General features: G+C 43.7%; 2 protein-coding genes across 3 annotated transcripts; one reads left to right on the top strand and one right to left on the bottom strand.

Moving 5' to 3' along the window:
• Positions 1 to 1,335: 1,335 nt before the first annotated feature.
• E2F5 (E2F transcription factor 5) lies at positions 1,336 to 16,160 on the top strand. 2 transcript variants are annotated; one of them, XM_054190957.1, is made up of 9 exons: positions 1,336 to 1,493; positions 7,518 to 7,627; positions 8,314 to 8,477; positions 9,724 to 9,765; positions 11,196 to 11,260; positions 12,926 to 13,193; positions 13,890 to 14,090; positions 14,518 to 14,562; positions 14,921 to 16,160. In XM_054190957.1, exons 1-9 carry the CDS (start codon positions 1,362 to 1,364, stop codon positions 14,938 to 14,940), a joined length of 1,047 nt encoding a protein of 348 aa, XP_054046932.1. In that variant the 5' UTR covers positions 1,336 to 1,361; the 3' UTR covers positions 14,941 to 16,160. The 2 variants fall into 2 exon arrangements, with proteins under 2 accessions (XP_054046932.1, XP_054046931.1); XM_054190956.1 differs by having other exon boundaries at positions 1,337 to 1,493; positions 15,907 to 16,160.
• A 434-nt stretch (positions 16,161 to 16,594) lies between these two features.
• RBIS (ribosomal biogenesis factor) lies at positions 16,595 to 21,715 on the bottom strand. Its single transcript, XM_054190980.1, has 3 exons — positions 21,550 to 21,715; positions 17,862 to 17,978; positions 16,595 to 16,761 (listed from the first exon to the last, which is right to left on the bottom strand). The coding sequence occupies exons 1-3, from the start codon at positions 21,667 to 21,669 to the stop codon at positions 16,693 to 16,695; spliced, it is 306 nt and encodes a 101-aa protein (XP_054046955.1). The 5' UTR covers positions 21,670 to 21,715; the 3' UTR covers positions 16,595 to 16,692.
• Between the last annotated feature and the right edge of the window lie 90 nt (positions 21,716 to 21,805).

Here is a 21,805-nt window from a genome sequence, read left to right as displayed (position 1 = left end):
ATTCTTTTCGTTCCTTGCTCTTGGCTCAGAAATCTGTATTACAGTACTTGGGTACATACACGTGTTAGTAGTGTTTCGACCGTTTGTTTTTCTTGCGGCTAATTCTATCTTTGGCATCACTTCCCTCTTTATGCTTGTATGTCTTCCTTTTTTAATAGATACTTAAATGATGGGAAATGGCCTCAAAATTTTAAAATAATAAAAATATAGTGCAGGCCAAAGCTGTGCCAGATTTACCTACTCACAAGAAAAAAAAATTTCAGCCCAAGATTACTGAAAGGTGCAAGATAACTGAATCCATAAAATAAGAATCTAAACAAAATGTGAACTCTGATCTTGTCGGATGCAAGGCATATTTGTTCTCTTGCATTAATTATAACAACTTAAACCCGATTCTGTTATTAGATTCTGCTTTGTTTTCATTTCCAGACAAGACAATGGATCTATTTAAATCAATATTGAATGTATAGTCAGTTAGGAAACTCCTCTGTTACCCAAGACCAGGAGGAATGTGATTCAAGGACCAGAGGGAGTGCGCACCTGTTTGCTCCTATATATACATATATTGCCCTGAATGTGCTATGTCCAAAAAAGGTACAGCTCCTGTGAGGCACAGCACATTTGGTGCGATGTCCCTCCATAACGTGCTCCACTGCCTCACGCGATGGGGTATCTGAGGTCCTTTTCCCACCAGCATTTCTTTCTTGAAGTGCATCTCTTCAAGTCTTACGCTGTATGGACTTCAAAAGCTTCTCTACTTTTGTTTGAGGGAAGAGGCGTACCCGGATGGCGGTTAAGGCCGAGCCTGCTCGGACACCAGCGCAAGGGACGGGGTAAGCACCCCCAACTCTCAGCGCCTCTCGCTGGAACATCAGCGCGTCCCGGGCCCTGCCTCAGGCGAGGCGAGAACACAGTTTATCGTTAATCTGCCTGGTTTTGCGCCGAATGCAAACGGCGAAGCGGGCGGCGGGGAGCCGCCGTGCGGAGGCGAGGCAGGGTCGCGGGGTCCCCTCCCGAGGCGGGCTCCAGGCCTGCGCCGCCCGCCCTGGGGACGCCCGAGCGACAGCCCGGCTGTGCCGCTGCCAGCCGTGTGTAACTCCCCTCCCGCGGGGCCTGGGAGGGCCGGACCCGCCACCTGTCCCCTGGCGGCCGCCCCGCGGGGCGGGCCCGGCCCGCTCCCCACCGGCAGCCCCTCGCCCCCCGCCGCCCAAACATGCCGGTCTCCAGGCAACGGCGGCGGCGTCACTTCCTGCGGCGCCGCCCCTCCCGCCGCAGCCCTGGGCCCCGGGGCTGCGTTCCGGGCTCGGGCCGTTGCGCGGCGGTCGCCACACGTGGCGCGGCGGGGCGGCCCCGCTGGCGGCATGGCCGCGGCGGCCGAGGCGGTGGGCGGCGGCGGCGGGAGCAGCCGCCATGAGAAGAGCCTGGGGCTGCTGACCACCAAGTTCGTGTCGCTGCTGCAGGAGGCCAAGGACGGCGTGCTGGACCTCAAAGCGGTGCGAGGGCGGGGCGGGGCGGGGCGGCGGCGGCGCCATGGCGGCGGCCTGACCGCCGCCGACGGGGGGGGCGACACGGAGCCCGCGGCACCCCCGGGGCCTCGCCGGCACCCACGGCCCCGCCGCGGGGCCCGGCCACTGCCTGGGGACGGCTGTCAGCCGCCGCGGACGGCTAGAATACGCGTTCCGGCTCTTTTTTTTAAGAGTTTAAAATGGTTACCGGGCAAAAAATGTAGCTCACTGGGGTTTGGTTCGTTTCTGGTTGGGTTTTTTTGGGTTTTTTTTCTATTTATTTTTCACTCTCCTGTGCCGCCTCAGCGCACGGGCCGTGATTTAAAAATGTTTCTCGCCCGTCGCCCCTCGATGCCCTTTCAGCAAAGGGAAAACGATGTTGAAAAACACACCGTCGCCTTTTTAGTACATTATATATATAATCTAAAAGATGCTCAATTGGTAGGGTGGGCGGCGAATGGTCGTCACCCGCTTCTGTGGCCTGTGAGCGGCGAAGGCATTGGGGCTTCCCTGGTGAAGCCCTGGGACGAGCCCACCTTGGGCCAGGTCTTTGTGCCGCTGGGTCGCCCTGTAACAGGAGGGACAAGGTGTCCCACGTTCCCTGGAGCATCCTGCCCCGCCGGCCAAGGGGCCAGGGCTCTGCTCGGCTGTCGGGGTGTGCAGCAAATTGAGGCAAAAAGGATATTTTGCCTGGCAGGTTCAGGTCCTCGGTGAGGTGCTGAGGAGTTAAGGAAAGTGCAGTAAGAGACTGGCTTGGCTCTTTGGTTACTTGAAGTCCTTTCCGGTAAACTGACCTTATTTGTTGACTATTCTTATTAATGGGCTCCACGAGGTGACGGGTGTTCTCCAAGCTTTTTTTTGTGTGTGTATCCCTGTTCAGAGAGCAAGCACTTCAGTGATGTTACTGTGGCTAGTGAAACTTCAGGGGGAACTGGGAGGGACACTGATAGGTTTTATATTCCTCTTTTAGTTGTGCTGTGGTCTCGACAAGCTGATTAACTTCTCAGTATTTAACTGCCTCTTTCTTTAGTAGAACGGAACTAATCAGTCCGCATCTCAGAGATTGTTGTGCAGCTTACTTTCTTACCTGTCATGTGCCGCGAGTTGTTCCAGGTTGGTTTGAGAAGCAAAACAGAGCCAATTTGTAAGACATCAGGCCAAAAAGCTTAGCTTAAAGAGCCAAAGGGGATGGATTCGAACAATGAAGTTGGGCTCTGTAGAGGGAAGGGATGATGTTTTTCATTCCCTTTTGTGAGGAAGGTATCCGCTCAGAGGGAATGGAAGGGTTGATAGCCAGGGAAAAGTAAGTGGGCATTGCAACAAGTTGTAGACATTTCTGCTCAACGCCTTTATTGGAGACTGGTTTCTGAATTTCAGGGTACCATTTGTTGGAAGTAAATACTAATTGAAGTGAGTAAATTGTTGGTACTTTCATAAACAGTGAGTCAGAACATACATTTCTGTAACCAGTGTTTCTCACAAATAAGCCACATATCTAAGGAAAGATGAAAACCAGCATGCACGTTATGTCGGTGTGCTCAGGGAACTGAAGAACCAGGGCAGTCTTGAAACGGAACAGAGCCTTCCAAGAAATGATTCATGCGGTGAACATCTTCAGATGTCTCCCTGTGGCAGGTATTGACCGTCTGATGTTGTGCTGCTGATTATTATTTCTGTAGCAAAACCAAGCAGTGCACTATGAAGAAAATACCATTTGGAAACATTAAGTGTACTTCTGGCTTTGTAATTTAGCAATTGAGGGTGAAAAGCTTTTCTATAGGACATCTGGTGATTTTTTGATACATCTGTAATTATAGTCAAACGGTCCATAAGAGGATACTTTGGGACATGTGTGCTGACCCATCAGGAAGCAGTAGTGATGCATCATCCTACGTGTGGCCACTGTTCCTCGCTTTAGGAGCAGGGAGCCCTGCAAGGTCTGTATGCGGAACTGTATTTGGAAATGTTTTAGTGCTGGATGCTTCTCTGCTAACATCTGATGGCTCATGGGAGTGGAAATGAGGATTTTCTTTGCTTGGAATTTGACTTCTGCAGTGCTTACTTTAAAATCAAACAGCTATTCTCCAGTAATTGTGTAACTGTCCCTGAAAAACCCTATACAAACAAATCTAGTTAAGGAAATAAGCTTAAAACATTAAGGGGTGAGATGGAAGGGAAAGAAAACAAAGTTCATATATGCAGCAACCCGTGAATTGCAGGGAAGAGAGAAAAGGAGCAAGGTGAGTGAATAAGAGATAAGCCACCTGAAATGACACCCCAAAACGTTGTGTATTCTTTCTCTTCAGTAGCATACTATTGCTTTTGCCTTGATTTCTAAATGGGCTTGGTTTATAGCAAAGTGCTGCCCCTGCTATATTCAAGGTTAAGTAGTGTTTCTGATCATCAGTGCAAAACATCGGGTACTCTAAAATCTACTTGTTTGCTACTACCTGTAGAAATGTATTGATCAGGAACAAATAACTGCCTTACACTTGCCCTATTCCACAGAGGAAGAAAAAGCCTATCTATTAAATTTTACATTCCCTTAACTTTTATGCATGCAGTGGTATTCAGTACTTTGACGTACAGCTTGCCAAACACAGCGTTCAGTTTAAAACTCCCATCAAAATGTTGACAGTCCTCTTGGGGAGAAGAAGGCATCATCTGTTATGGGGACGGGCTGGAAGATGCAGGACCTCTTTCCTTTGACACATGGAGAGAAGCAGGTGTTGCTGGCCCTTCAGCTTTGTTAAGCTTCTCAGTAATGACTCTGCGGCCGTGCTCTAGCAAATTCCTCTGCTCTTCAGTGCTACTGCAGGGAATGTGCAGCTGATAATTCCCGCTGCCTTTTGTCAGCTCCCAGGGAGCAAAGAAGTTGTGTGAGAATGCACCCAAACTCTCGATTATCCTTTTTCTGGTTGTTTTTTTTGTTTGTTTTTTTTTTTTTTTTTAATTTCTGGGCAGGGTTTTGTGTGTCTGTGTGTGTCTGCATGCCTGCAACTGAAACTGTGCTGAACAGCACATTTTCTGTATTCCAGAAGCTGCACAATCTGAATGCAAGCAGAACTGAAGCACTACGCTTAGGTGTTTTTCTTACAGTTCAGAACCTGTCTATGAGACACTTACATAGTGCTTGTCTTGCATACACATATATTCAAAGTATGAGGAGATACTAGAAGGAGTGAATAGAGTGCAGCAGCTTTACATTAAAAAAATGTATGAAGGAACTAAAAATACAAATGATTCAGAGGAAGAAATGTGGAAGTTAGTCCAAACATCTTACCAGGGCCATTGTGGTAGATGTCCCTTTCTTGTGCTGCCGAGATCTGCTTCAACAGTTTGACATAGGCTGAGAAACGATGAGTTTTAAAAGTGTTTTTGACAACAGGAGATTTGTTTGAAAGTCTCATGAGGCTTTTTTAATTATTGGAATCATTAGTGCATGGTGTGTGTGGAGGAACTGAATGCCTGAACTTAATTTCTGAGCCCTGTGTCTACCAGAAGGTGTTACATTGGTGGCTGCTGGAGAGTTGGGGAGGAGTTTTTCAATTGGTTTTCAAAATATCTGTGAAACACGCCATACAATTTTCAGACAATAATTAGGTAATAAGACCAGTACCAGAAAGTTAGTTAGTGTCTGGGTTAAACTTTCCAGACTGGCCCCAGTTTGATTTCATTGTTGTAATTTTTAAGTAGTTGGACTACTTTGCAGCTATGATTGAATTATATACAGTGCTAGTCAAGCCAAATGGATATGTAACTGTGTCCTTCATTTTTTTCAGTCCCTAACCTGGGGTTCTGGCACCCTTTTTGCAGCAGCAGTGAATCTCCACTGCTGGTGTTAGTGGGAGCTCTGCTTTGGGCATACGAAATGCAATAGAATTTAGAGTACTGACACCACTCCAACTTTGAAACATCTGAAATCAGGCACTCGGTGATGTTTTTTTTTTTAGTCTTAAACCTTGGTTGAAAATGCATTAAGATTAGTAAATCATTTATATATTTCACAGACAGGCATTTTGGAAAAATCTCATAAGGTAATGAAATCTGTCTCCAGAGCAGTTTCTTCATCATTCAAACCATGAGCAGTAGACTAAGCCCTAGGTCCGTGTGTTGAGCAATGGGAAAAAAGCAGAAACTAATTGATCAGAATGGCAGCTGATTAAGTGTGTGCTGTCCCTTCCTTGCACTGAATAATGTAGAGAGCTTGTAGAAATTGTGCCTCTGAAGACTCTGAGATATGCAGGGTGTTGGTTAAACATTGCGCAGGCGGCATCAATTTTGTCAGTTCCTAGATTTTGAAGGCTTCTCTTGCAGAAATAGCAGGTTGAGACAGCAGGTGCATACCTGCTGATACAAGTGATTAAAGAGCCTGTTCCCTTGGAGAGAACTAAAGCGTGTGCTTTATATGTATTTGTGTGTATTTTGTTTTGTTAGATAGGAAAAGATTTTAACAGGCTGCTACAGAAGACCATACAAAAGATAAATGTTGATAACAGTATCAGTAGAAACACTGGTTAGTAGGTACATCACTGTCAAGGAGAAAGAGCAGTGTTTATACTTCATGGCTGTGAGAGTATTTTTTTTAATCTGCATTCTTTCATTTTTTCCTTTAATTTTACTTCACGAGCAAAACATTCACCAGTGTGAATTGGACTACTAAGCTTTAGTAATTAACTTTTTAATAGGAAAGTGTGATTTCTTTGGAAGACTAGTGAGTTTGTTTATGCTTCAGAAAATACTGTAAAAGGACTTCTATGGACTTTGCTAAAAAATGGATTTGGTTTTCCTTCCTATTTGTGGTTGTCTCCGGTTGTACCCTTCATATAGGCTACTTTACTAAAAGCATTAATTTAATAGATTGTTGGACAAACTGAAATAAACCATTATGTGCCCATACTGGAAATTAGTTGGCTTTATGCATTAGTTCAAATTTGGGACACAGAAGTCTTTGCTAGCTATCCCTCTCTTTATTTTTCTTCCTTTTTTTTAATTTATTTTATTTTAATCAGTTGAATACATATAATCCCTTGTAATCATTGTATATGAGTGTCCTGAGTAGTTACAGCATCAGACTCCTCTTTGCTTTCTCCCCTTTTTGCTAGTATTCTTTGGACTTGAGCCGCCTTACAGCATCAAAGAGATGAGCCTGTGGAAGGCATGACTAGCTCAAGTTTGCTTATTTTATCTTAAGTCTTTGCATCAGGTGCATAAAAGTCACCATGGTGGGAGTTACGGCATGAAGCAGGCTGTTTCCTCTGCCTGACGCTCTGCTTTGCTTTGAGTGAAGAGCTGTGACAGCTCTCAGACACAGGGCCTAGCTGGCTGTAAGGTAAAAGTGATAGCGTGGCAGCGGCGAGCATCCCTACGAGCCGTGCCAGGGTCCCGGTGGCTGTGAAACGGCTCTTGGTACTCGGCGTGACAGACTGAGCCAGCCCAGGTGCACCGCGAGGTGGGTTCGTGCAGTGAAACCGTAGAGGACCATGCTGGCTTGAAGTATCACAGCTCTCCTTCCGCCGCTCTGTGAAATTACAGCCCTGTCGCTTCGTGTCCCGGCACAGTTTAATCCACACACAGACTGCAATACCTCGAGCATCAGTGGAAGGGATGATAAACTTAATGTTGTTGGCTTCAGAGGCTTGTTCCACCACTGCAGGGTGTTGCTGTCTGCCTTCCCTACTTTTTCCCTACCTTCCAAAAAGAGCATTGCAAGCTCCTGCGTGCAGTTGAATAGCGGATGCTCCAAATGCCGAACACGGTCTTTGCAACACGTGTGGATTCTCCTCTCCAACAAGGGTAGGCCTGCTGGCCTTCAGAGAGGCGGCTCCTCTCAGCACGCTTTGTAGCACTACGTGCAGGTGCTGAGCTTTTTGAATTCATGATTCTGGCTCTTGAAGAGCCGAACCTTCTCCCTTCAGCATGACGTTATTTGTCATTTTTCCAAGGAATGGCTTAACTGCATTTTGCCCTCAAGATGGAGGTTGCTGATACTCCTTGTTCTTCTCTTGACAGGCTGCCGATACCCTTGCTGTGAGGCAGAAGAGGAGGATCTATGATATCACCAATGTTTTGGAGGGGATTGATCTCATCGAGAAGAAGTCAAAAAACAGCATTCAGTGGAAGTAAGCCTTGTTAGTTGTGCAAATTTTCACGTGCTTGAGAGCAAAAAAATTGCCTTTTTCCAGTTCTCCTGACTAGATGTGACACTGTAATGTGACGCGTATCAGTGAGCAATGTGACGTTTTACACAGTAAATCACAGGTTTACGCAGAATCACAGTAAAGTTGCAAATGAACTTTATCTGCCTTCCCTTTAACTTGCGTCTTTGATACATAAAATCAAGTTTAAAGCATACAGGAGAGAAACTCAGAAAACTTGTACTGCTACTTTATAACTAGTGCTTGTAGTTGAAAAATTTACTCTAGCTGAATCTGGGAAGGGCATTGGGACACAGGCTCTCCACCTACCTACCCTCGCGTAGTCCATGTCTATTTTCTCTTGGGTCGCTGAAGGTGGAAGCCCAAGCTGAAAGTTAGAGGGGGAGGAGAAAGGGCCTGCAAAGGAGCTCCAATGAAGAAAAAGCTACATTCCAAAAGAAAATAGGTAAAGGATAATTCGAAATTTGATTTGAAGTTAAGAATTTTCATTTTTCTGTTAAAACACTGCTGGGAGGGTAAACGCTTATTTCCTTCGTGTTGAACATTGGTAGATTTTCAAAATGTTGAAAGTGGTCTTAAGAAATTAACTTCATGTGTTTGCGTCAGATTTTCACTACTTGTGTTTTCATGAACCCTTATGCCTTTTTAAGAGGAGTAGGTGCTGGCTGCAATACAAAAGAAGTCATAGACAGGCTGAGGTATCTGGAAGCTGAAATTGAAGATCTAGAGCTAAAAGAAAAGGAATTGGATCAGCAAAAACTGTGGCTTCAGCAAAGTATCAAGAACGTCATGGATGATTCTACAAACCACCAATATCCTTTTAAATGAATTGTGTGCATCTTGGAACTAGAATTAAAGCAACAGTTAAAAGTGTAGGTAATGGGTAAAGCACAATGTAGTCCATTTTATACAGAAGCAAGGAAAGGCAAGTGTTTTTTTCTGGTTTTGTTTCAAAAAGAAAGAAAATGTAGATCTTATTGACGTTACTTTTAAACCTCTGTGACTGTATGATTGTTAACCTGAAAATAATTTAGCACATGTACATATAGATATATGGCAGTCATTTTTAAGCCCATGGTGTAATCCTGATGTTTTACTTTAAATTAATTGTATTACTTCCCAGCACTTAAATTTATACTTTCTCAGCAGTGCTTCACATGAATCTTTTTTTGTGTTGCTTCCTTCTCGTGAAAAAATTTAGCTGTCACTCACAGGATAAATTGAGTTGACAGTGTCCTGAAGCTCGTTGGGTTTGGAACTGGAAAAATATCCTGTGTGTAAATACTCCATGAGCAGAGAGTTCCTGCTACGTTACTTGTAACCGTGTGTTTAGCTGGCTTGCAAGATATTGAGCAAAATAGATATCTGAGATTCAGAGCAGAAAAGTGCTCTTATTATGTATAGTACCAATGATAAGTGCTTAAAAATTGCCTGCAGTTGCTCTACAGAAGCTTCCTGTAAAATCATTTTGTAGAATGGAGATTGAAGTTAGACATTAGGAGAAGCTGTCCCTTGGGAGAGCTAGCACTGGAATTGACCCCCCAGGGAGGTGGTGGAATATCCATCACTGGAGGTTTTCCAGAAGAGGGGAAGCAAATGTCTCTCTGGAATGTCTTAACAGTTGATCCTACCTTGAGGCAGGGGAATGGGATGGCAGATGAACTCTCAAGTCCCCTCTGGCAATATTTTTGTGTGATTCTGGGAAGTTCTGATAACGTACTTGAATTCTATAGTGTCAAGTTAGCGAGGTAAATGGTATTCTTCAAAACAAGATTTTACATGTTCTCCTTTTTTAGAATAATCTCTTCTCATTCAAGCTGTGCAACTTTTTTCTTTTTTTGTTTTCTTCACAGAAATAGGTATTTTTTATTCTTTAAAAGACAGAACTCTGCTATTGTTAACTAGCCATTCTGAAAGCCAAAAATCATGCCTTGATTACACCTCTGAGTAACAGCAATAAGTTTATAGTTTAGGATCAGTTTGGACAAGCTTCTTTTAAAGGGCAACAAATACCAGTTTCATGTTGCTTTAAGAAAAATGTTCCTTGACATAAGTTACATTTTCATATGTCACCCATGAAGATATCTGCAACTGCTTCAATGGTAAGTTGCTGCTAGGCTGTATTTCTTAAAGTGTGGGATTTTCTGATCTTCCTCTTGAGAACTAACTTGCTAACTAACCTGCTTTTTCCCCGTAAGTATTTTGAATTTAGAAGTGTTCAGTAGTGATCAGTAGTAAGTAGACGTCTCTCGTGATGTTCATTACTAGCAAGTTCTGGCATTTTCTAGTGGTAGTCACAGATTGTACGGAACAGAAGCTCAGCTGTTTTCTGAGTACTGTTTTTGGATGTCTCTCTGTATTCACCCTTAGCAGCAGCTCGCCTCAGGCTGTTAATGGAACCAGGGACAGGGCATGTTGGTCCAACCCACCAGAAAGACCTGGCAGGTCCAAATTTCCTAAAATTTTCTGGTGACAGCCACAGCCAGAAGGAGCTCCTGGTGGTGTATTATAAATGGGGCCAGCTAAAGTTCAAAGACGGGGCATTGGTACTAAATCAAAAGGATTTCTTCCGTACAGGAGGCTTGAAGAAATTGCCAAGAATTGCTGGCAGAAGTTACTTCCCTTGATATCCTTTCCTGATCCTGGGGCACCCAAGGGAAGTGGCTGGCTCAAAACCATCTCTTCTTTTCGACAAGGGAAGGTTGTGTTTGGTTTTGAATAAAAGTGCAAAATTAGACAACTACTGCAGAGTTTAGAAAACAGGAGCTGTTACTAAAGAGAGACATTACAAAATGTGGAAACACCTAGTATGCCAGTCACATAATACTTCATGTAAGTGTCTCTTAGGAGGCAGAGAAAGAAAAGCATTATTCCAAGGTATGGACAAAGGGGAAATGGTGTGCAGGTAGCTGAGTGACCTGCAGTGTACGGCAGGTTGTGCCAGTGCTGTTGACGTAATTGTGATCTCCTGACTTTAACCGATACGTTTTAGTGCACATAATCCACAGGTGAGTTTGATAGTCGGCTGTGACATCCCAGTTGTACGTGCTGCAGAAGCTGTGAGCTTAGACACTGGGAAGTGCTGGTACTGAAGACAATCGTGAAGACCTTTTCTTCCTTCTCCTGTTAAATCTCTCTGTCCTACCACCATTTTTCAAAGCCATAAAGTGAGCTGGACCTGAGAGCTGGTTTAGCTGAAACTAGTTAAACACTTTCACCTCATGTTATGTATACAACTAGGAGATCTGGGGGCACTAACAAACAGGTAGAGGAGGTGGAAAATACTGCATTGCTACAAGAAAAGGTTCTTGCAACTATGGTCTAAGTATTGGAATTCTGTGATTTATATTATGGGATATACTTGGATCTTACAGGGAATATGCGTGTCCCACCGCAAGTTTATTTATGCTAGAATTACGCAGTGTTTTAAGTGGCCTTAGGGAATTACTATATCTCATTTGAGTGGATATCATGCAAGACTTAAGAAAAATATGCACACTTAACACTTTCTCAAAAATTGCTATTTAACCAGGAGACACGCTTCTAGCAATTCAAGCACCTTGTGGTACACAGTTAGAAGTACCTATACCCGAAATGGTATGTACTGGTTTCTTGTTTACCTAAGTGTTCTAGAGGGACAGTGGAAAAGAAAAGCTGCATTAGAGGAGAGGATTTCTCTCTAGCTATGTGTGAGAGGGGAAAAAACATTAAAAATTGAGATGCTGTCAGTTGAGAATGGAGAGGACGGGTGGGAAAAAATGTATTTGGATACCTGGATAGACTAATGGTAACTTTGTCTTCTATATATAGTGGGTTTCTTTGCCCTCTCTTCCCTCTTGCTATTAAATGTTGCAGCTTTCCAAATAAAGCATAATTGTCATGAATTCCCTTGACAACTTGTTAGCAGCGACTTTTATGTGTCAAATTTCTCTCTATTGTATTGCTAAATCAGATCTCTTACAAAAAAGCCTTTTAGATTTAGTTGTAGGAATAGTTTAGATTTAGTTTATGTTTAATAACGTGGTACTAGACTGGGTAGAGAAACACAGACTGCTGTCTCGCTATAGCCAGAAGGCTTAAACAGGCAGGATTAAAGTAGGAGGCCAAGTTACTTACCTCTGTCCATCTTTAATTTGTTTTTTGTTGCAGTGCTCTGTTTTAAATAGGGCTTACATAGTTGTGGGAGAGCTTTGTATGAAGCATGATAGCCGCTATGCTTGTAGAAGGGTGAAATTCACCTGAGAAGTTTCACAAGCTATTTTTAGTGAGGCTAAACACAGTCTAATATCATGAGAGCATCCAAAGCTAGAACCATGAAGCCGATCCCAGTGATACTATTTGTCCGTCTCTGCTGAAAACAGTGCAGGCAATGGTAAGGTTCTCTGCGGGACCAAAGTTAGCAGCTGTGGTGTTGGGGTGTTTTTGACTTTTTGTCAAGGACTAAAACAGCTGATCTTAGTCTTCATCACCAACTTCAACTTGGATGTTTTTGTTTCGGTTCCCTTCCCCCGAGGCTCCTTTCCCACTTTTTTCGTCCTCATTTTTTCTAGAGCATACTTGTTGAAAGCCTGTTCACTAAATTAGCCATTGCAGAGTCAGCGGTCTCACCGAGACTGTGCTAGAGGAAGCTGGTCCTAGCTGTATTGCTTAAATAACTAAAAGGCCTGGCAAATCAGCTAAGGAACTTTTTCTACTAATTCATGATCCTGTGTTCACTCAGTCTGGGTGAGATATTCAGCTGTTTTAGGATGCTTGGGTCCTAACCAGGATCATTCTGAAGCTCCGTTTAAAAGGAAGAGATTTAAATGTACGGAAATCATTATTTATCATTGCTGTTATTGATAAGATGCAGTCCTGCTGTAAGTCTTGTGTAACTTGAATTCAAGATTTAGTTAAGTAGTTAAGCACTTTGAAGAACTGTATATTTGTGTATTCTGTAACTGTGTTCTGGTCGGGTAAATACATTAGAGGTTTGTAATCTGTTGTGTTCTTTTGTTTGGGTTTTTTTTTATTAGATCACATGTATTAGTTTTAATTCATTTATTTTCCTGAGTATGATTTGATAAGTTTGTGCCAATTCTCACCTATTACTACTGATCTAACTAGATGAACGCTGTATTTATCCTCTGCATCAGTCTGAGAATTCTATTCAAACATCTGGATTACTTTCTGTGGGAAATGACTCTATGCAGTTACTGTTACATTTTGTAAAGTTCCGAGTTCTCAAGGAATGGTGACTTTCATAATACACCCCCTTTACAGGGACAGAATGGACAGAAGAAATACCAGATCAATCTTAAAAGTAGTTCAGGACCTATCCACGTGCTGCTTATAAATAAAGAGTCAAACTCCTCCAAGCCCATGGTGTTTCCAGTTCCTCCGCCCGATGACCTTGCACAGCCCCCGACTCAACCTGCAGCTCCAGCGACTCCCCTTAAACCTGCCACAGCTCCTCAAAACCCACCAGAGCAGCATGACCTGAACCAAGGACAAGAGTTACCGCAAACATCAGTTGCGGACACGCCATCAGGTGGGGCCAGGGTTTTTCCTCCCTCAGAGGGGTGAGGGAGGAAGGGAAACCGGAGGGAAAGAAGAAACTGATAGAGAAGGTGGTCGATAAAGGAAAAATTAAGCATTTCCATAGCGTAGCAGCTGTCTGTTAAGAAACTACCCCAAGGGCTTACTGACAGCTCTCAGGAGGCTACAGAGAAGCCTCTTCCTCTTCTGAATGGTGAAACGGATTCTTCCCTTGTAGCTTATCATCTTATACCAAACAGGTTTTGGATGTGATCCTCTTAATTATTCTGAGGTACTTCTCCAGAATGCAGTACAGAACGAAACTGCCAGCCTCTGAAGGATTTTATGATTTGAACATGTACCTTTTAATGAGACAGGTAATTGTCCTGGTTTGAGGCAGGACAGAGGCACCAGTTCCAGATTTTGTGCCACAAGGCCTTCTTCCACATAGCCACAGAGAGAGACTGCCTGAATAGCAGGTATTTTTTTTTTTTCATAATAATAGTAGGGTAATATGAAAATACTTAAGAAAATGCTGTCACTGTTGCAGACTGCATTTCTGAGAGGTCTTGAATAAATTGTGCCTGTGACGTTGGAAGGGGGAGACTCCTGTCGCCTCATCCCAAGTTTTCCTCGAAAGACAGAGCCAGGTGCAGCCTTTTGTGTTCCCTTTTACCGTAACAAACTTTACAACTTTCTGTCTTTGTAGACGGCAGCGTGCAGCAGGACAGCGCAACCCCAGCAGCTCCTTACTCCAGCCTCCCGGAGTCGGTGTTGTACCCCAGCCTTTCAGGAGATGTCGCCCAAGCTACAGCTAGCTCCAATGACTACCAGGGCTTGCTGCCCCTGGATGTTAACTGTATCCTCAAGCCAAACTCGTTCGACATAGCAAAGATGGAGGAGCCCGCAGGTAGGAGGCAGCAGTTACTGTTTAAATGTTTTTATTAGTTTCCTGAGCCCTTGTTTGTGACCAAGCTACTGAGGAGTTACGCAGAGGGAAAGAGGCACGCTTTCCCCACAGAGGAAATGGCAGGCCTTTGCTCATCTCCTAATGAAGCCGCTCAGCCACCTGAGCAGCAAACTCGCATTGAGCAAAATACATTTTTCTGCCACCAAATAAGGTTCATATTTTACATGGCTCTAGGGTATAAGGGATCAGTGGGAGAAATATATCGGGAAAAACTGAGGGATACAAAGACGAATATCCTTTACGTGTACATGGCGTGCTATCTCCACAGCTCCGACACTGCACGAGCCATGCTGTACTTTGCAATTCGGTGTTTTAATGCAGAGAATGTGTGTTGACTTCCATAAACACATGCTCCTGTCTTTCACAGGAAATATCAGTGGAGATATTATTGATGAGCTCATGTCTTCTGACGGTAAGTATTTAGCATCTTTACTTTTCTAATAATCACAAGTAGCAGCGTGGGTTTGCGTGAACAGCACTCTTGGTAGGTGTCTGTTAAATCCGATGCCAAGAGTCAGTATGAAACTATTTCTTTCCCCTGTACTGCCCTCCTCTACCTTTGTCATTCTTGTCTTTGCTCCCCTTTCCATTCCCTGCAACAGTTTTATTTAACAATCAAAATATTAAAGCCTTAATCCAGCAAGCACTTACATGCATGAGTAACCCACCAGTCCTTAATTCAGGAACAAAGAAAGAACAGCCTGATGACTAGAGTGCTGCCTTAAAAAAAAAATAAGAAGAAAATGTGGTTTAATTCTGTTCTGCCTCAGGTTTCCTGCAGAAGCTTTGAGTAAACATTTCAGATCGTATTTACATGCCTGCACGCAGACTGATCCATGGCCAGCTGTGGCACACTATCAGAACAGTCAAATGTCACCCGTTTCTGTTCTTGCACCTCGGTGGCCCCGTGTGCAGAACTGAACCGCAGCTTGTAAATTCACATGCTCCCTGCTCCATCTTGCTACGGTGCCAGGCGAAGAGGTGAACTCAGCTGGCGTTGTTCCCCTTGCCTGTAAATATGCTGCCTCTGCTCATATCTGCCCTTCAAGCAGACAACCTCGGGGCTCCTCCAGAAATAACCATGTAATTATAAACTCTGAGGGGCAAGATGGGATTATGTGAACGTGCCAATACACGGCTAAAATGGAAATGGTCTCCACATTTAGAGCAGGTACAGCACGCCCAGCTCATCTGCACCAGGTTAGTGTTCCTGAGGGTGCAGCATGAGCACTGAGCCTGCTCTTGTGTTCCTTTCCCAAAGATGGCTTCAAGTCCATGTTTGAAACGCAGCGCACAGAGAAACTGCTAGCCTCCATTTTTCATCTGTAAAACAGGGATAACTGGTAAATTCCTTACTTAAAACTATGACTATTTGAAGGCTGATACATGCAATACTGTAACAAGACAAAGGAATACAAATATAAATGATGGCTTTCTGATAAAAGTTTCAAAGCTGCTCAGGAGCTCCTTTGCTGCAGAAGGAGAAATTAAGTCGCTATTCCACAGCTATCACTCCATTTCAGCACGTTCACTTAAAATACTAAGCAAAAAAACGTAGATGTGTCACTTACTGCCTTAGTTTGAAGGCAATAGGGGTATTCACAGTATGTATTCTTGCATGCTTGTCAGATTATCAAGACTGTTTTAATTATTAAAACTAACCCTGATACTTGTGATGACAAACATACAGGATTATGAGAGAGGGCTGATGTTCCAGAAGTGTTTTAATTTAAACTAAACTATTCCTGCTTTACAGTTTTTCCTCTCTTACGACTCTCTCCTACTCCCGGAGATGACTACAACTTTAACCTGGATGATAATGAAGGAGTCTGTGATCTCTTTGATGTGCAGATACTAAATTATTAGATATTGTGTCAACCGGACTACTTATCTACCTCTAACTATAACATTCTAGACTTCTTCATAACCTAAGTATTTGAATAATGAATGTATAACTTCTTAGTTCACTGACTCTGGGAGTATATTTCCTTTTGCTTCCTTTAACTACTTCACAAAACAAATTCAACAACCAGAAAAAAGGGCTTTTATCAAAAGTTCTGGCACGTTTTTTCACCTGATTGTCCTCTGTGTAATCTATTTGGAGGTTTTTTTTAGTAAGAAAAGTGAAAATGCTTTATAGCCTTTTCATCATTTAAAAAAAAATGATTAGGCTTCTTGCTCACGGTTAACAGCGTTTTCTTTGAAGCTTTACTGCCAAGAAGCTTTCTTTTTTTTTTTAACCTTTGAATCAATTTTGAAGCTTTCACTGCCAACTGAAAAGTGAAGGATATCAACTTGAGTTATGCTAAACTGTTTCAGTGAACCAATTTTGTGAAGTGCCTTCTGTTTTAGCACTTTAAGTTTCTCACACTGACTTCTGACATTCCACTTTCCTAGATGATAGGAAAGGTCTGTTTGTAGTTTGTATTAAAGTGTGCCAATACTTGTATATTAACAAGATTTTTTTAATAAAATTGTACAAACAAAGCCATCAGTATTTTTGATCTTCATTTCTTGCAATCCCTTCATTGTCCATTATACATTACAATTGAGCTAATAGGCTTGTGGCAGCGTCCACGTTTGCTGGTTTCTCTTCCAGATGTGTGGAAACCTGAAAGAAATGAGTTACAGTTTAAAGTAGAAAGCAGTATCTCTTTCCTCTGCTTGAAAAAAACACCCTAATAAATATCTGTCATCTATAGAAGATTAGTTTGTCTTTGTATATTTAATTTAGACTAATTTTGCAGTCATAACTCAATGATTTGGGGGATTACAAAAATCACTAAACGTGACAGATAAGCAGCCAATACTTTATGCTGCAGAAGAAAGACAAAGCATCACGCGAGTAACGTTTCATTTTTCCCTCAGCCTCTCCTTAAGGTATTTGACACTTGTTCTGGTGCTCCCAGACATACAGAAACTTGATCACCCCAGGCGCAGTAAATAAAACTCAACTCATGTCCATCTCTCCCAACTCCCTCTACTTCCCCCAACGGTCAGGATGGATTTATCTGTACTTTGTCCCAGCCTGCTGCTTTCTCTCTCCCCCAAACTGTGACCAGTATATCAGGAGGAGCATAAAGAGCTTATATGGAGGAGCTTGTCTGCAATTAAATTCTGTGAATTATTTCTTGCTCAAGACTGCATGTAGCCCCGTTTAATAAACTAGACAAAGGAAGACGAGTGAAACAGTGTCTTGAACTCTTAAGCGCTACAGGCAAGAGCTCCAGTACAGAAATTGCTGTTTCAGATGTTGGTACTTCTGAAGAGGCAATATGAAGTCTTAGGAATTGGGAACAGAAAGAGGCAGAGCTGTTTGGTTCAAAGCACTATCAGGTGCTTCAGGTGGGGAACAGCAAGGTTCACCCTTACTTTCTGTGTCTATTCATGTTGAGCATAAGTCTCAAATCAAGGGACTGGAGCTGGAATTAACTTTAAAAAAATTAAATAGAACATAATTTAAAAATATGTTTTGGAAGCACGCTTCAGCTTGGCTGTCCACCCTCTTCTCTCTTGACTTTAGTAGTTATATAGCGCTTGAATATGCTAACCAGATTTCAACATTACCACACAACTGAAATTAATAAAGCTGGATTTAAAGCTTTAAAGCAACTGCATGAATTGCCTGCAGTCTTAGAGCCAGAATATAATGCTTTGAACACGCATTTTCCTTTCATTTACCTCCTCAAATTTTTTACAAAGGGAAATTACCTCATGACTCTTCTGAGGTTCTGCTGCAGCGCTTTTTGATAGCTGCTGTACTTCTTTCTGAACTTCAGCAAATGCTTTATTTATTGCACTAACTTTCTCAGCATTTCTAATGTTTATCTGGGCAGGGGAAAAAAACACACACATTAGTATTTTTAACTGAAATTCCATTGGCATGTGAAATTGCACCATTTTTGTACAACTATTATACAGCCAGTGTTATATGCATATCTTCCAAAATTGCTTTTTAGTAGGTATGTTTTTAAACTTGAGTTTATATGTTACTTAATTATATCATCTAGTCATGTACTACTAATGTTCTAATAAACTGGAAATTATGAAAGCAATTAAACTTGTACTATTGGAACGGGAGCCCAGAAACTGAACACAGAGAAAACAAAAGCCAGGCTGTGGACAGGCCCCGCTGTGTCACCCTCAGCTTCTCTTAGCTGGAGTGGAGTTCCAGGAAAGGCTCCTTCCTTCATTTGTAAATGATCTTACCATTTTGAATTTCTTCCAGTAGCTTGCCTTTCAGCATCACACCTTGCATCCCTGCTTGTTCACACTGTGGGTCTGGCCAACAACGTCTATCAAATTTTGCTATGGTATTTAAAGAAACATCTGTGGCTGTATCAGACCAGGAAGTGTATCTGGTCCCTGGACACCGCAGCCTCACTTACTAGCCCAAGTCTGCCTTCATAAGCTATTTCAGCAATGATGCTTCCTTTCAAAGGAGAAGAGCTAAGACATAGATGTGTGCTGTGCTCCGGGGACAATAATCTGTCATAGAGGAGCAGGGTGGATGCATGGGGCCATCAACTCTTTCACCACTGCAGCAAATTAAAATTCAGCTGATCTCAGCCCTAGCACCTGTTGCTTGTGTAGCACCACATTTGGAAGAGGATTGTAGCCAGATAATGGCCTATTACATTGCAAATATTCCAGAAGCACACTCGTACTTCTTCAGGCAACCCCAAATTTCAGGATACCTACTGCTGTTCCAAAGGCTACCCCTGTAATTCACCTCTCAGCAATTTACATAAGCAGAAGCAAAACGTGAACTGTTACACGTATTCATTTTGCTCTCAAAGCCTCCATAACTTTGCAGTGCGTGTACATTAACAATAATTCCATTTATTCTGAGTGAGTGACCGAGAGAACCAGTAGTAAGAAAGCAGTGGCAAGAGGCTGATAAAAAAAAGCCTATTCAGATTAGCAGTTCAATTCATAATAACCTGGATGGTGACTCCAGAAACACGGACTCAGCTCCTAGCTCAAATCAGAGTGGATGAGACAGTGTGCAATGCAATTTACAAAGAGCTCAGGTTTCCCATCAGAGCTTGTTACCATTTTCCAGCTTCACAGGGGTGCTGAAAGGATCCAGTCAGTTTTAATACCTGATATCCTCAGCTACTCTGGCAGGAGTCCTCCATAAAAAGAGGCTCTGTACCTAGCATGTGTATCTATATCAGAAGTTGTTTGAATAGTTATAATGAGCTTTTATCTATTAGAGAATAAACCTATTTTAATGATTTTTTTTATCATTTTCCTATACTGCTTAATGATAAGTAAATCCCCAAAGGCTTAATGAATTAAAGAATACGGCTTCAAACACACAGAATAAAATTTTACTCCTAATAAGCTACTGAATATGTTTTTAAACCTGTTTCTCCCTTTATTATACAGAACCCTCTAGACTAAGTGGAGATGTGACGCCAGCAATATGAAATTGTTTTGGGGCTCCCTGTTTATTTCCAAATTTATTTTTGTTACATTCCTGTCTGTCTACCAGATGAACTTGTCAAGTGGCTTTAGCTTCCAGGAGAAATCTGAAAGGGCCTTTTTTCAGAGCTGCTATTTAACTCTGTTTGCCCAGCGGACTGCAACTAAATCTAATGGGAACAATACGCCACTAACTTTCTGCTTTTATTATCAGATGCTCTTCTAGACTCTCAGCAGATCACACAGCTCAGGCTGGAGGCAGGGTTTAAGAAGACACCGTAAAATGACTTGCCGCTACCAAAAGGAAAACTCTTGCTTAGATACCCCCATCCCTCTTCCCCTGCATTGCTCCCTGCCACATGACCCACTCTCTTCCTCCTCTGGGCTGTGGTGCTCTCCAGACACAAAACCGGCAGAATATTATTTTTGCTCATTTACTTTTCCATTGCTTTAGAAGGGTCTACGGTGCATCACAGCCCATCTAAGGTGTTAGAAGAGGGAAAAGAGGAATTAAGAGTAAAACAGAAGGCAGGGTGTGCTCTTAGATCTGTTCAGTGCATCTGACTGACACAGTTTTACTTGACAGCTGAGACAAATAAACAGCTTCTGGATCAGAAAAGGCTCCATCCTTTCTTCCTCCAAAAAAAGTTTCTCTTTACATTCATTCATCATTAAGTTTGTTGAACGCATCAACCCAACAGAAAAAAAAATGCAAAACACATTTTTAATTGCTTTTGCTGCTGATTTAGCAAGTTGAATGACCTAGTATGTGATGAGTTCCTGGGCCAGCATCAAGGCGAGCTGTGGGAACACAGCCCGGAGCCTGGTAAGGGGCGCTGAGGCTGGGAAGATGATGGAAAGAAGCAGGACTTCCCCTCACAGCGGGCACACATCTGTGCCCAGTGCTTTGGATCAAGCCATTTTGTTAAACCGTACCCTGAATTACACCATCGGTGATGCTGCAAGCGTTGCCTAGAAAAATGTAAGCTCATTAAACAACTAATGTCTTTTGCACCCCACTCCCCAGGACATACAGAGTTGCTACCCTGTACTCGGCACTGGTGAGGCCCCATCTTGAGTACTGTGGGGCCCCTCACTACAAGAAAGACATTGAGGTGCTGGAGCGTGTCCAGAGAAGGGCAACGAAGCTGGTGAGAGGTCTGGAGAACAAGTCTTATGAGGAGCAGCTGAGGGAACTGGGGTTGTTCAGCCTGGAGAAAAGGAGACTGAGGGGCAACTTTATCGCTCTTTACAGCTACCAGAAGGGAGGTTGTAGCAAGGTGGGTGTCAGTCTCTTCCCCCGAGTAACAGACGATAGGACAAGAGGAAATGGCCTCAAGTTGCTCGAGGGAATGTTTAGATTGGATATTAAGAAAAATTTCTTCATTGAAAAAATTAGAACAGGCTGCCCAGGGAAGTGGTGGAATCGTCATCCCTGTAGCTATTTAAATGATGGGTAGATGTGGTGCTGAGGGACATGGTTTAGTGATGTTTTTTGTCAGTGTTAGGTTAATGGTGGGACTCAATGATCTCAAAGGTCCCTTCCAACCAATTCTATGATTCTGTTCTATTGGGTATTTTCTAAATGCGTCCCCCTCAAGCAGAGCAGCTTTAAGTCTCATGTGGTGGATGCTTGCAGATCAGCCAAATAAACGGTTTGTGCCTCTCTTTTTGAAGACGACGACATCAACATATAAACCAAATTTTCAGGTGGAAATCATCTACTTCGCGATCTCGTACCCAGAAGAATGCTGTCCGTAAAACCGCTGTACCCAGTCCCTCGCTCACTAGCGCTTCCCCCGCCCCGCAGAAGCGGCCCAAGAGAAAGAAAGGCCGCACCACCCCACCGGCGTGGGGCCTACGGGCGACGCGGCCGGGCTGCGGCCTTCCCCCCGCCGGGGAAGCCACAGCGCCACTCTCCGGGCCAGCCACACCCCGCCCGGCGACCCCCCGCCCCGGCGCCGCTCACCTGCTTCAGCCCGGAGGTGACGGGCCGCGCCTTCCCCTTGGCCTTGGCCTTGACGGCGCCGCTGCGGGCGATGCTGAAGACACTCGCTGCCTTCGCCGACCGCGACCGGCTCTTCCCCATGGCGGCGGCGGCGGCGACTGACGTCACACCCGCGCGCCGGAGAGGTCTCCAATCCCCCCCCGGCTCTGTCGTCGGGCGGCGGGGCCGCGCGCGGCCGGCAGGGGGCGCTGCGCCCCCCGGCAGCGGGAGGGGACAC

The sequence above is a fragment of the Rissa tridactyla genome, chromosome 2 (assembly GCF_028500815.1).
Source record: "Rissa tridactyla isolate bRisTri1 chromosome 2, bRisTri1.patW.cur.20221130, whole genome shotgun sequence".
NCBI classification, from domain to species: domain Eukaryota; kingdom Metazoa; phylum Chordata; class Aves; order Charadriiformes; family Laridae; genus Rissa; species Rissa tridactyla.
The sequence above is the reverse complement of the archived record's forward strand: the minus strand, read 5'-3'. Positions and strand labels throughout refer to the sequence as shown.

Coding starts and splice junctions, on each gene's coding strand:
- E2F5 (XM_054190956.1), top strand. CDS start 1,362: ATGGCCGCGGCGGCCGAGGCGGTGGGCGGCGGCGGCGGGAGCAGCCGC. Junction 1,494..7,517: donor GCGTGCTGGACCTCAAAGCG/GTGCGAGGGCGG, acceptor TTCTCTTGACAG/GCTGCCGATACCCTTGCTGT. Junction 11,261..12,925: donor AAGTACCTATACCCGAAATG/GTATGTACTGGT, acceptor CCCCCTTTACAG/GGACAGAATGGACAGAAGAA.
- RBIS (XM_054190980.1), bottom strand. CDS start 21,669: ATGGGGAAGAGCCGGTCGCGGTCGGCGAAGGCAGCGAGTGTCTTCAGC. Junction 17,979..21,549: donor TCACCTCCGGGCTGAAGCAG/GTGAGCGGCGCC, acceptor TCCCCTGCCCAG/ATAAACATTAGAAATGCTGA. Junction 16,762..17,861: donor AACCTCAGAAGAGTCATGAG/GTAATTTCCCTT, acceptor CATTTCTTTCAG/GTTTCCACACATCTGGAAGA.